The sequence below is a fragment of the Antrostomus carolinensis genome, unplaced genomic scaffold (genome assembly GCF_000700745.2).
Source record: "Antrostomus carolinensis isolate BGI_N321 unplaced genomic scaffold, ASM70074v2 scaffold10519, whole genome shotgun sequence".
Lineage (NCBI taxonomy): Eukaryota > Metazoa > Chordata > Aves > Caprimulgiformes > Caprimulgidae > Antrostomus > Antrostomus carolinensis.
This window is the reverse complement of record NW_010339227.1, coordinates 19515-32381: the sequence shown is the minus strand read 5'-3', so window position 1 is coordinate 32381 and position 12867 is coordinate 19515. Positions and strand designations below refer to the sequence as shown.

General features: G+C 37.2%; 1 protein-coding gene across 1 annotated transcript in view; it reads left to right on the top strand.

Moving 5' to 3' along the window:
• Positions 1-11872, top strand: part of NFATC3 (nuclear factor of activated T cells 3) — a gene marked incomplete at its 5' end in the record, with an annotated part of 55185 nt that extends 43313 nt beyond the window's left edge. Inside the window, 2 exons of the mRNA XM_010175764.2 lie at positions 996-1097; positions 10595-11872. Of these exons, the coding sequence (XP_010174066.2) occupies positions 996-1097; positions 10595-10719 (227 nt within the window). The remainder of the gene's footprint in view (positions 1-995; positions 1098-10594) is intronic.
• Positions 11873-12867: the final 995 nt, after the last annotated feature.

The window sequence follows — 12867 nt, the reverse complement described above, 5'->3', positions numbered from 1 at the left end:
AGCAGGGCTTAGAAGTCATGCTGGCAAAGCAAATGTATGGCTCTATCCAGAAGGCACACACTAGCCAGTTGCCAGAGTAATTTTGTTAATTATATTAAAACCTAATTTAGTAAACTTGCTGCTCTGTCTTGGGCAGGAGGAAATGGAAAAAACCACCAACAAAACCATACCCAAAACAACAAACAAACAAACCCCAAACACAACCTAGTAGATTATTGTAAGCTTTGCAGAGCCACTAATCACAACTGAATAAGCACACACCTCTTACAGCAATACACTATTCCACATTCATTTTTCCTCTAGGAAGCAGTTGAGCAGAATACAGCTTTCCCCTTCCTCCTTGGTTTCTCACATTACCTTGGTCTGATAGAGCCACCTCTACCACAATAAGTTTTCCAACACTGCAAACTGTTACGTGGCCTGACTGCAGAACATTCAGACAGTCTGACAAGTAAAAGGGAAGCCAACAGCAGTTTCCTTGTTTAAAGAATAGGATAAAGGTTTGATTTACCAGTACTCTTTTGCCTACCTTGTTCAGTGGAGGTTCTGTTAAGGGGCATAAGCACTTTTTAATTTGACCACAGTAAGTAAAGCAGATTGAGAAAATTGGAGGAGGAATATTCTAAACTAACTAGAAATACTAAATTTAGAAATACTAAATTACTAATTTTAGAAATACTAAAATTAAGTTTATGAGGTATAAAATTTATGATGATGCAACTAGGTAGACACCAAAAAATCTTGACCATTACCTTTATGGCTCTGGCTGCTAACTGAAAAGTAGCTAAATGTACGAGAAAAGCAATATTGTTTTTAATAGGCACTCTGATAACTTATAGTTACTTATGTCAACTTATGTAGTAGTTGTGAATGGAACTGGGTACTTAAAGTTAGAGCTATTGAAAGAAAACTGAAAGTCACTTCCTGGTTGAGTGAACTGTAACTTCTTGGTCTAGTCCAGTCAGTAGTTATGTCTGTCTTCTTCTCTGACACAGACAGTTTTATCTCTGACCTGGAATACCAGCCATCAGGTTCAACAGAGAAATGGACTCAACATTCAGCTCTCATGTCCAACTCCTATGTGGAAAATCTAGAGGGTGAGTCTGCTTACTGAAACGCTTCAATGTTGGAAATTGGAGCACGAAGGAAAGGGGAAAGTGTTTTAATAGTCTTAACATCTACAAGTGAAAAGTGCTGTGTAATACTTAAGGATTGCTGTAATTGGACACCTGTGTATTCTGAAATAGTTGGAAGTTCAGACATTGGGAACCAGGTGTACACTCAGTCAGTAAAAACCTCCACTTGAAGTATATATAGCTGCCACAGAACTTCCTGAGTGCTTCAGGATCTAGTAAAACAACAGAAGAGGATAAGAAAATCTTAAGCCAAACATGGGCAAGGTTGTAGAGTGGCCAGATCAGTTAACTATGAGAAATTAAGAATGTTTCTCCTTTTTTAAAAAGAGGAAGCAATGTCAATTTAACTAGATGGAATACAGTGGCATGCACTGCCAATCAAAGTATTAGAAGTACAGGTTTTGTAAACAGATTTCTAGTTGAATGTGCACTAGAATTGGGAAAGATTGTCTGGTAAATCCAGCATTTTAAGATGCTTTCAGCTTCTTTATTTCAAGTATAAACAACCTAATTTTGCACTATGAATCTTTTAGTAACAATATTAGATATTGATGCATGGTATACTGGTTGTGTTTGTGTTTATACTCATTCTTCTTAAGTGTTTTTCATTTTATTACAAACATGCCTAAAATGCCAAAGAACTATACTGTCCTTTTTTTTCTCTCAATATAAACATACATACATACATAAACACATATAACACACTGTACTTTCCCCATAGATTTTTAAAGGGGAATACCTGTAAGTGCACAGTAGATTTGGGATTGTTAACAGTAAAGTAACCAAGCTCACAATTAGTGTGCAGACTGATCTTAAGTTTGCCCATGAAGCTAAAATAAATCACAATGTTGGTCTTTTTCCATCTTTCAAAAAAATCCCTTAGTTCTGCTTTCCTTATACATCAAAATGTTATTAGTAAGGTAAGTAGCTACTATTCAGAATGGCAAAACAAGGGGAAAAACTTTGTGCACTAAGGTGACAGGTCTGTATCTTGAAGCAGCAAATCGATTAGTAAAATACCAGATATGACTTAGATTATTTCTGTGTTCTAGACTATATCCTGTACAACTCGGGTAGGTACAGAATAATTGTTGAAGAGCAGGAGTTCTTGAAAAATTAAAACTCAATTTATTAATAAAATAACCTCCAAATATTAGTATCATCAACTAAAGAGTGACACACAGGTTGGCAAACCCCAAACCCAGAATTATGAAATGTATGCCAACAGATCCCTCTTAAAAAGTGCACACAGACAGAAAACCAGACCCAGAGAGAAATATGCTTACACACAAATGCTGGCGTCTAAGAACACAACTGAGAAACATGGCAATTTTTTAGCATCAAAATAATGGGTATTTTGTGTATTTGATGTAAGAAAGATAGTCAGTGTGCTACTAACACAAGAGAGGCATTTACACAGGAAGGTTAGTAAAGTGGTTCTGTACCCTGAAGAATGCCAAGTGTCAGACAGACAAACTGCCTCAACTAGTAGTACAGAATGCTTCCAGATTTAACTTCCAGGAAGAGTATAGCTTCTAAATTACGCTGCTGAACAGGAGAGCAGCCATAACTATGGTGTGCTGCAGAAGATCAGACAATCTGCAAAGGCAGGAAATACACTAATGGAATACTTGAGTCATCCTTGATAGAACGGGTAAGTGTGATGACTGCTTCATGGAGCTTCAAGTCATGAGAGGAACCCACAAGAGGAAACATCTCTTTATTTGGTCCAAAGGAGCATACAATAAGTGCTTAAAATATATAAAAGTCTTTGTTTCTTAGCAGTTTCAGCATTACAGGCTTCAAAGGGGAACTACAGGGGAAAAAAAACAACTTACTTAAAAAATAGGTGGTCAAAAGGGTAAAATTGGTTGCAAGCAGTCTGTGAACTATTTATGAAGGTTCAGATTAAGTGTACAACTACTCTGCAGTGAGAGAGACTACGAGCTGCTTCTGAATGCAGAACAGAACATGAAAATTACTAGGTTAAATGTGAAACCTGGCCAACAGATGACAAATCAGGAATTCACTTAAAATTAGATAAATGAACTTAGCTAGTTTTTTGTACTGGGGGTCACAGTTGAGGAACCTAGAGATTCTCATGCCAAAGTCCTTTGAGAAAGGGACATGTTGCAGGACCAGTCTCAAGTTGAGATGTCAGTAAAAAAGTTTCAGAACAAGCAGATAAAACAGACAGTGAGAATTAATCTCATCCATATGACATGCCACTCAACACCTCTGAAAGGGTAAGCAACATTGAACTATTAACTGTAATGTGTAACCTGTTGCTTAAATCTGATTTGGAGCCACTGGACTAGAAGTTGGTAGATGCAATAACAGCTGCTGCTCAGCTATTCAGAGTAGTAAAAACCAAAAACTGTCTAGAAACTTCTACAGGAAGACCTTGTGATTAAAGAAAATCAGTAAGTTACAGGAGAGGAAATTAGGGTAAGGGAAGGAAGAAAAAAAACCTGCCCTAACTCCGTACATACAGTGACAAGCTCTCTGAACTATTCTCATTTAAAGCAATCATGAATTTAAAACAGACAACCCTACCAAAACTTGCTCAGTAGTGTTAAAAGTAGTCTTAAAAGGGTGAAGGAATGCTAGGAATAATTAGGAAACCAGCAGAGAATGAACTAATGCTGCTGTAGAGATGGGTTATGTGCCCACATCTTGTCCGTGATGTCACAAAAGAATTAGATGCATACATGTTGTTTTTGTGGGGTGTTTTGGTTAAGGACAACTCGCACAACCAAAGATTTGGAGCCGAAGTTATGTTGAATCAGCTAGGACTCCTCAGCTGCAAAAAAAATGAATGAGGAGAGTACGCTAAGGATAATAAAATGAATGGGTGGCACAGAAAAGAGAATGGAAAATAATTCTGGGGAGAGAAAATAATAAAAGTGTCCACCAAGAAATCATGCAGCAAGTTCAACACATACAAAAGCATTTTAACAGCTATATATCGTTAAGCTTTAGAACTTCCTGGCTCCAAACATTGCAGATGACAGGATTTTGCCCAGACCTAAAAGATCCCGGGGAAAAAAATTCAAATGGGACCATTCGGCACGAAAGATGCTGTCTCTGGCTCAGGAGTTCCCTAGGAGTAACACATTTGGAGGCTGGGGAAGCATCATGGTGTGTTTTTGCTAGGTCTCTACTATTGCTCATTACCTACCTGATGGTTTGTAGTCTGAACTGACTGGTTTGCCTGTAGTTCTCTGTGGAGATTTTCAGGCAATATTTTTGACCTACAAAACCCTAAAATGTTTGGGATCTGCCTGTTAGAGGGATCTTCTTGTCCTTTAGGAAGTATAGATGCTGAATACAGATTACCAGCTTTCTGCAAGGGAAGAGAGGTCACTTGCACTATTTCTCAGAAAAGCCTTTAGGTTCAGGAATTGCTTATATTTTCCTCTGTGCTCCAGTACAAAATATGTGTCTCAGCATCACAGAGACGGGGAATTAAGTACAGAGCAATTTAGAAGCATGCTAGTATTTGGTCAGCATTTGATTTAGAAAGATAATGCCTTCTGATGTTAGAACTGCAAATGCCTATCTTGGAGATCATGCTCCAGCTAAATGTGTTTTTATTCTAATATAAAACTTTCAGTAACATGATACAGGTATACAAATTGACTGACAAATTATGGATTGGTCTCACACTGAGAGAATAAATTAAGGTGACGTTGTAGAATTGATTAAACAAACCCCTGGGGAATAAAGCATAGTTCTTATAAATGTATCAAAGCACCATTTCCTCTTTTAAGAATTTGTTACTCTTAGATTTTTAAGTTTGGGGTTTTTTTTTTTTATTTTTCTAAACCATTCGGCAACTTACTATTAAAAGCACGAGCTTTCACGATGTCATATTTCACAACACAAGAGTTTTGTTCTATTGAAATGAGCTAACACGGATAACTTTTTGTAGGTGAGAATTTCTCCCGAGAGGTCAGTCAGTACTGCTCACAGGACGCATCTCTGTTGGAACAGCTGATAAGTGTCACTCACCGCACAAATGGCTGAGCTGCTCAACCTAATTTTAGTTTATCTTAAAACTCTGCATTGCAAATTGCAGTAGTTATAAGAGATCTTCATCAACGTTCTGGCTGCTCATGCAGCAAACAGCTGGAGCAATAACTTTGTCAGCTGTCCCAGTGCAGGTCTTCAGTGATGAAGAAGCAAAGCCCTCAGCCTAAAAGATAAGGGTGGAGGAAGAGGCCTCCAAGGAGCTGTGGCCCAGTTTTTTATCAGCCTCAGTGGCTCAGCTGCCCTTCGTGTGTGCAGTCAGTAGGGACTTAAAAAGGCAAACAGAATGCTATGTGAAATCAAAACAATGGGAACAACCCAATCAAACAGAGTATGTGGTTGCTCTTGTTTTACAAGCTTGACAGCAGATCCAGAAGTCAGAGCTAGTTATCTGCTACTCTGTTCTCTATTGATGTTAGAATGCTGCTTAATTTTTTTGAAAGGTTATAGGGGCTTAAGCCTCCAGGTGACCTTTAGTGGTTTTTTTTAAATGGAGCATGTTCATGCTTTTTTAGTGCAGCACAGAGGGAGAAGAACAAAACAAACAAACAAAAAAAGTCACAGAAAACCTTTGCAATACAGTACTAGAGTATCACCAATATTGACGGGTCCAATCTAATCTGTCTGTAGAAGGTTTTCTCCCTATCATGTTAAATTCTGTTCTACACAATCTATTTTTAACTATTAATATAAATTTACCAGCCTGCTTACACTATGTATAAATACTAGAGAAGAAAAAGGTGAAACTAAAGTAACAGCTGAAATTCTGAAATCTGGGATAACTGCCAAAGAGGTCAATTAAATAGACATAGGCAAGTTGTGAAAATCATTTCCATTTCACAACCCAATTTAAAAGAAAAATAAAAGAAAAGCTGTATTGCATTTTGATCCATGCCCTATCTGACAAACAAGTTTTCAAAATGTAGTTATCACTTTTGTAGTGGAGGAGTCTGCCATGTTTCTGTACAGTGTAGTGTGTGCCACCCTCTCTCTCTTGATCTTATCCAGTCACTATTTCAAGATGAGCAACCTGGATTGTTAGCACAGAAGACGTTTGCTAACACTTCTGATGTTATCCACTCAATTGACACTGATCATCCAAAACAATCTTAAGAGAGCGGCAGGTACTAAATATTAGCTAGACCTCTGTAACTATTTAGTATGTACAATACTTCTGATTCCTCAGCTCCTGACAGTAGAGGTCCAGGGTATGGAATTAGCAGGCAGAACACCTAGCACCAAACAGGTAGTGATTTAATACTGAGGTTAAAAAAAAAAAAGTCGCATGAGATTGGCACTCTTCAAAGAGGCAGTAGAAGTATAAACTACACAACACAAATGAACCTGGCAGACAGACAATAGAGAATCTTAACAACATACTTGACATCTGTATTACTGAGTCCTGAACAAGCTCTGCAGCCTTCCCCTGGAAACTTTTGCTGAAGAAAGAAAGGAAATTTTATAAAAAGTGCGTGCACGTATTAAGAAAAGCCATGCCTCTTGGTTTCACAGTATCTAGTTGCTAAATGAATGGCTTTTAAGGTTAAGCAAAAGGCACATGAAATCTTTCTAGCTATATTTCTAGGACAGTGTAGCCCATGCATTCCATAGTCAAAACCAGGAAAGGTAGGATAAAGTGTTCTTCTGGAGGTATAGAAAAGGTTTCTTTTGTTTGTAAAGCATTGTCAGTACAGCCTGAACTCTGTCCTTTCTTGGGACTGTTGAAATTGACTTCTCTCCCAGTTTGTCACCTAAGAACTTGGATTTTGGTAGACAACATTATAGAAGACCTATGTTTATGCTGATTAATTAAATTTTCAGTTTTAATCACAGATGACTAAAAGTTCTGTGATTGACCCTATGTGGAAGAAGGTAGTGTGTCATGCATTCAGTCACTAATCTTTGGATTTCTACTTTAGTTTTTAAACTACTAGAGTTTTCTCCATCACAAATTAATACAAAAAGGAAAATAGCATGTGATTTCACCTTCAGTCTCGTATCATTTCTATCCAGGATTTTAACACTTCTTACTGACTACGTGATCTACATTTTAAACTTCTTTAATTTATACCACTCCACTGTCAGAAAGACAAATTAATTACAATAATGCTGGTAAAGACAGGATGTCCTTCATACAAAGCCAGATGCTTCCCTCTTTAGGTATATACAGGCATCTCATTATTAGCTGCCTTAAAGCTGAGTTGTACATCTCTTCAGGGAGCTGTTCCAAAGGACTTCCAGGCTGCTTAATTTTGGTAAATATTGAATATGGCTTCTTCACAATGTTTTTTTCAGGCTTTAAAAGACCAGCCACCTCTAGAAAAAGCTGCTTTCCTGGTTTAAATGCGCATTCCTCCATCTTCTAGCCATCACGCTAGATGGGTACTGCCCCCTGTCCCCGTCCATCCCTCCCACCAGCCAGGCAGGCAGCAGCCCAGGCCTCGCTTAGCTTGGTAGCGCGTCACTCCAGATACTGTCCTGCCCAGCTGGCTCAAACCTGGCAGGCAGACTATTGCACCACAGCAGGTTAGAGCACTTTGATCTCAGCTGCTGGCTTCTGCAGGCTCTGCTTTCTTTGAAGCGTTTTTACCATCATCTGTACATAATCTAAATCAGTGTAGAGTCTCCCAGAGTCTGCAGGCTTCCCCCTTCCATGTGTAGCTTACAGATTTCCAGACAGCTGAAATGGGCACTCTTGGAAAGTATAAAATAGGAACATACGGTAGTCAGGAGGCTAAGGTCTGTGAAAAAGTGAATAGACACCTTTGCCAGACACAGCAGAAAAAGGATTCCAGCCTTTCATTTAGGCACATATGGTGCTCTGACAAAACACTGATTTGAATACTTCTTATTAAAAAAAACCCCAAACAACACTTGAATACTGATTGGTTTTAAAAATTAGCAATCCTAACAAAATCACTGTGGCAAGTAAAACTGCTCCACTAGAATTCTCTTTTGGGAACATGACAAGGTACTGCATTTCCCTTAGAAATAGTAGATGTTTCTAATGTAAATCCATATAAACCAGATACACCTGTATTGGCCACATTATAAAAATGTTGCCAGAAAAAGTTCTCCAACAGCAAAGTAAAAGTTATGACAGAGCTATCACACCGAGCAATAAAACAGCTTCTTGTAAACAAATCTATGATTATTAAAAAAAATAAAAATCACGAACTAACCTGTACCTTTAATTTAATACTCTACATAATGAATTATGCAGAACTTTGGCAAATAAAACCCCACATGACCAGCTGTTGTATTCACAGTGTAATGTGATTTAAGGAAAATTAATGCTGCATGGCTACATGCTGTGCAGTCTGATAATTTCAAAATATAAAAGATATTTATCTATGTTGCTTTTTATTGTACTGCTCATCAAAGTTTTAGCAGTGCTGAACAGCTGCAGTACTCGATTTGCACAAAGCAACTGTTCAGTAGCATGCAGTAGATAATAGCTGTTAGAGGTCCTGTAGTTAGAGCAAGCTAATGGGTGCCCTGACTGAGCATAGTTCTGAGGGAACATCTACATAAAAAAAACCAACCCCACACAAAAAAATCAGCAACTTGGTTTGTTAACAGCTGTGTACTTATGCATTGTGTTGGCATAATAAAAATACTTGAAGAAGTATCCTATCTGCAGTCACAATTTTCAGTGTCATAGTGTCAGTTAAGTTCATTGAATGAAAGATTTTTTTCAAGGCAAATAAATTGCAAGTTTTGTAATGCTCGAGGGAATTGGTTATTACTTAGCTCATCTGAACTGTTTTAACCTTTGGGTGTTTTTGACAAACTGTCCTTGCAGTCATGCAAGAGAATACCATTGCTATTGATTGACTCTGAGATAGCAAATACCTCCTCCATGGTTACATATGGGTATATAACGCAAGATGATTTTAAAGCTTCCTTAAGTAAACTAAAGAAATACCGACAAAACTTGTTTTCAGAGATGGATTTTATATACATTATACATACTTCAGTGCATTCACAATATTACCGCATTTTCTTTCAGACCCACTTATTTATGCTGGTGCTGCAGCAAAAGGCAATGCTCAGACTGTTGAACATTCTATAAACATAAAGAGCAAGTTATACTGCCTGCAGATTGATTTTGTTATGCTTCTGCCAGACAGGAATGGTCAGTAAGAAGCTAAATCCTGCTATGGAAAATTAAGGAAGCATTAAGAAGGGTGGTTAAGTATAGCAATATTGTTCTGTAAAGTTACCTAATGGAGAACAAAAGAGCAAAAGCCTAGGTTCCAAATCTGTTACAATTTTCAATAAAAGCAGCTTACTAACAAAACAGGAAGTTCTTTCTTTTACTAGGAACGGTCCTTATTCAACAAAAGGATCCCGTTATATGCCTGTTTATCGAAGGTCCAAACAAACTCACATCATATTCAAAGTCGTGCTGAGTAAGAGATACTCTATACCTACTGCCACTCAATCATGGAAAACAACATGATTGACTGCCTCATCTAACTATGAAATAATAGTTTATATTTTGGTTATTATCCAATATTTATTGAAAATTTGTCATTACTATTTAATGTGATATTTTTCTTCACCACTTAGGAGATTATTCCTTTTTCTTAGTTAAACTTTCCATTGTGTATTTTGGAAAGTGGACATTTGTATCACTACATTTACAACTATCCATTAAAATAATTTTTTTTCATCTTACAAACTCAATTATACAGCAATCAAATATCTAGGCTTAGAGTAACACTCAAAAATTGTCATTTGTTGATAACACGAGTGCTACTTTGTTATATTCACAGTGTCGTCCCTCACTTGTAAATAGTAATAGTTGCCCAATATGTGCTGAATTTGACATGCACACTGATGTGACCTGCATATTAGTCAATCTGAATTCTTCACTAAAGAAAAGTTGACTGGTAACCAAGAAAGGTTTTATTACTGCAGTTTCAGAAATGCAAGTACTCAGAAAACTGGCCAATTAAATAGGTAGACATAAGACTTCATATTTTACTAACCCTAATCCAAGTTCTGAGGAAGTTCTGTAAGTAGCTTGAAAAAGCCAGGAGTTATTAGAGTTAACTTGTGCCTGTAACACTCCTGAACACGGAGAGTTCTGGGGGGAATTCTGTACTAAACTACCTATGCTGTGCCTTTCCATTACCTGGATGTCATGACTATGTATGTACCTATTTTCTTCAAGTGTTTTAGGGACTCTCCAACATGGATTATGGTAAGTACATAGTGTAATATTAAGAGAAACAAGGACTTTTCCCTCCCCTTCCTTGTTCATCTGTTACTGAAGTTAGATTCCTCATTTATCCTCTGTTACTTAACTGCATCGAGGTTTAGCATTGAAATATTTCTTTGTAAAAGGGATACACTGATAAGTTCTGCCTTTTGGAAAGCATAAACACAGTTACTTTTTATTTTTTTTTTAATTGTAGTGAATGAGATCATAGGAAGAGATATGTCACAGATCTCAGTGTCACATGGAACAACAGCAGCCAGCCAATCTGCACGTACATGTCCTGGATCTCTGGAGACAAGAATATCTGATGGAATCCAGTAACGGATAAGCTTACAACTAAACATTCATGAAAACTTAGCAGTTTCTCTGAATATTTCTTCATCCTCTTCCTCTTTAGACTTACTGTGCTTCCAACTCTGTGGCCTTTATGAACTGGAACAGTGGATCCTTGCAAAGCCCTTTTAGCGGGTTACATTTTTGATGTAGAGACAGAGCATTTATAATTATAGTTCCTCAGATGCTGTAAAGAGACTTCTTAAAATGGACACACAGAACCTACACCAGATATTTTAACTGTTTTAAAGTTACAAACAAGCTTTGCTTTTTGCATTTAAATAGAATACTTTTATATTGTAAGTGCTTCAGATGTGTGGAGATGTTAGTTTGCTCTTATAATATTCACAGTACCGAATGTGGAAAAAGATTTAATACACATCTTCAGTGTGCTGCTTTCCCTTAGAGATAGTAGAGTTTGTAACTGATGATTTGTTAACACCTTTTGGTCGTTTTGGAAAGCCTTTAAGCTTATATTGTTTAATTTTTTTTTAGTCTGATCTTCCAACGGCAAATCATACCTGTCATCTGAAGCCAATGCCATGGAAGCCATTGTGTATGCAAATACTGTAGTGTTTTCTTTCTTAGATTCATAGGAAGCAAAGCCAAATGTAGATCTGCACTTGTTTATAAACTGAAAATGTTACTTGATAGGCTGCAAAAAGACCATTCCATCATTAAAGTGTTGGGATAGAAATGACATTCCAAAATTTAACTTTTATAACTTTGTGGATAATCTTCCTGTTCTTTATTAGTACAGGCTCCTTCTTGAAATAGCTTTTTCTTAGAAAGTTACATTTGTAATCAAACTTGAGCAGTAGAATTTTAGATTAAAGAACAGCAACATCAAAGCCATGTTAGATACAGGAGAAATTTTAATATTTGCTGAGGATCTAAGTGTTCCTATTATCCCTACAGAATATGGTTTTGAAATCACCGATTCAGTGGCATTCAAGTTTTCCATGCAATAAATCATTCGATCACATCTGTATCTTTTATATGCTGTATGCCTGACCATGCCACTTGGAAGTCCTAAGGAGATGACAATTATATAAATGACAAGTTTATAAATGTCAGTTTGCTAAAAAGTAGTTTACTGTGAAATACTGATTAAGTAGTATAATTTGCCCATGTTTAACTGTGAATGTGTGAAGCAGAAGCTACCAAAGAAATACACAGGTTTCATAGCAACAGTAGACTTTGTGCTGTGCTCCAAGGATGCATTTCCCTTACCTGTATAATCTGATACATTGGAAACAATCAGTTTACATAGTTATTAAAAATCTCAGGCCTCTATGATTAGAAACCTAGGAGAGGATCTGAAACTGCCTGCCTAGGCCACAAACATTTCCCTCCCCCAGAAGACAGTGTTCTTTACAAAGCTTGCTGACACGGATCATACAGGATACAACAATCATGGCAAAGTAAGATCAGAAATACACTGAACTTCAAAACATCTAAGATGTTAATTTCAGATCCTCATTTGGGTGAGCTATGATGCTCTAATGAAAATTAAGAGTGAATACACTCAAAAATATAGAAAGTGTGTTTGCATTGAAACTAGTTCAGACACTTATGGCCATGGTAGTGGTTTTAACACATCTGGAACGCACGTCTCACTCTGTAGAAAATTACTATCGACTCTGAAAATTACAGTAAAATGGTCTTAAAGTGGATACTGTTCCTGAATTGCAGTACCTGTAAGAGTGAGTAAACACAGATTCTGCTGATGTTGCATTTTGGCAGACAGTCATGGGGAAGACTTTCCATGGAGCCTTTTGCAGGCAAAACGTTACACCTAAATTTAAGTGAGCACCCGAGCAATACCATTAAAGTAGCTTTAATGAAGCAGGTGAATTATAACTCTTAAGAGTTGCAGCCTAAGGCTACTATCTTGATGTTTCATAGTTATTTCCAACAAACAACTTAATGCAAGGCCACTGTGTGCGTGCTGGGAACCTTAAGCATCCTTTCTGTGAATGTACTGTTCAATGGTGCAAATCTTAAAATTTGCAGGAAAAAAATGGCAGGGCTGTATGTAATCTGAAAAGTGTGATATTGTAATTGTCCCTCAGCGATGGTGCTTTACTCTGTCCTCTACTTATTTACGTTAAAGATCCTAGAAAAGGATTCACA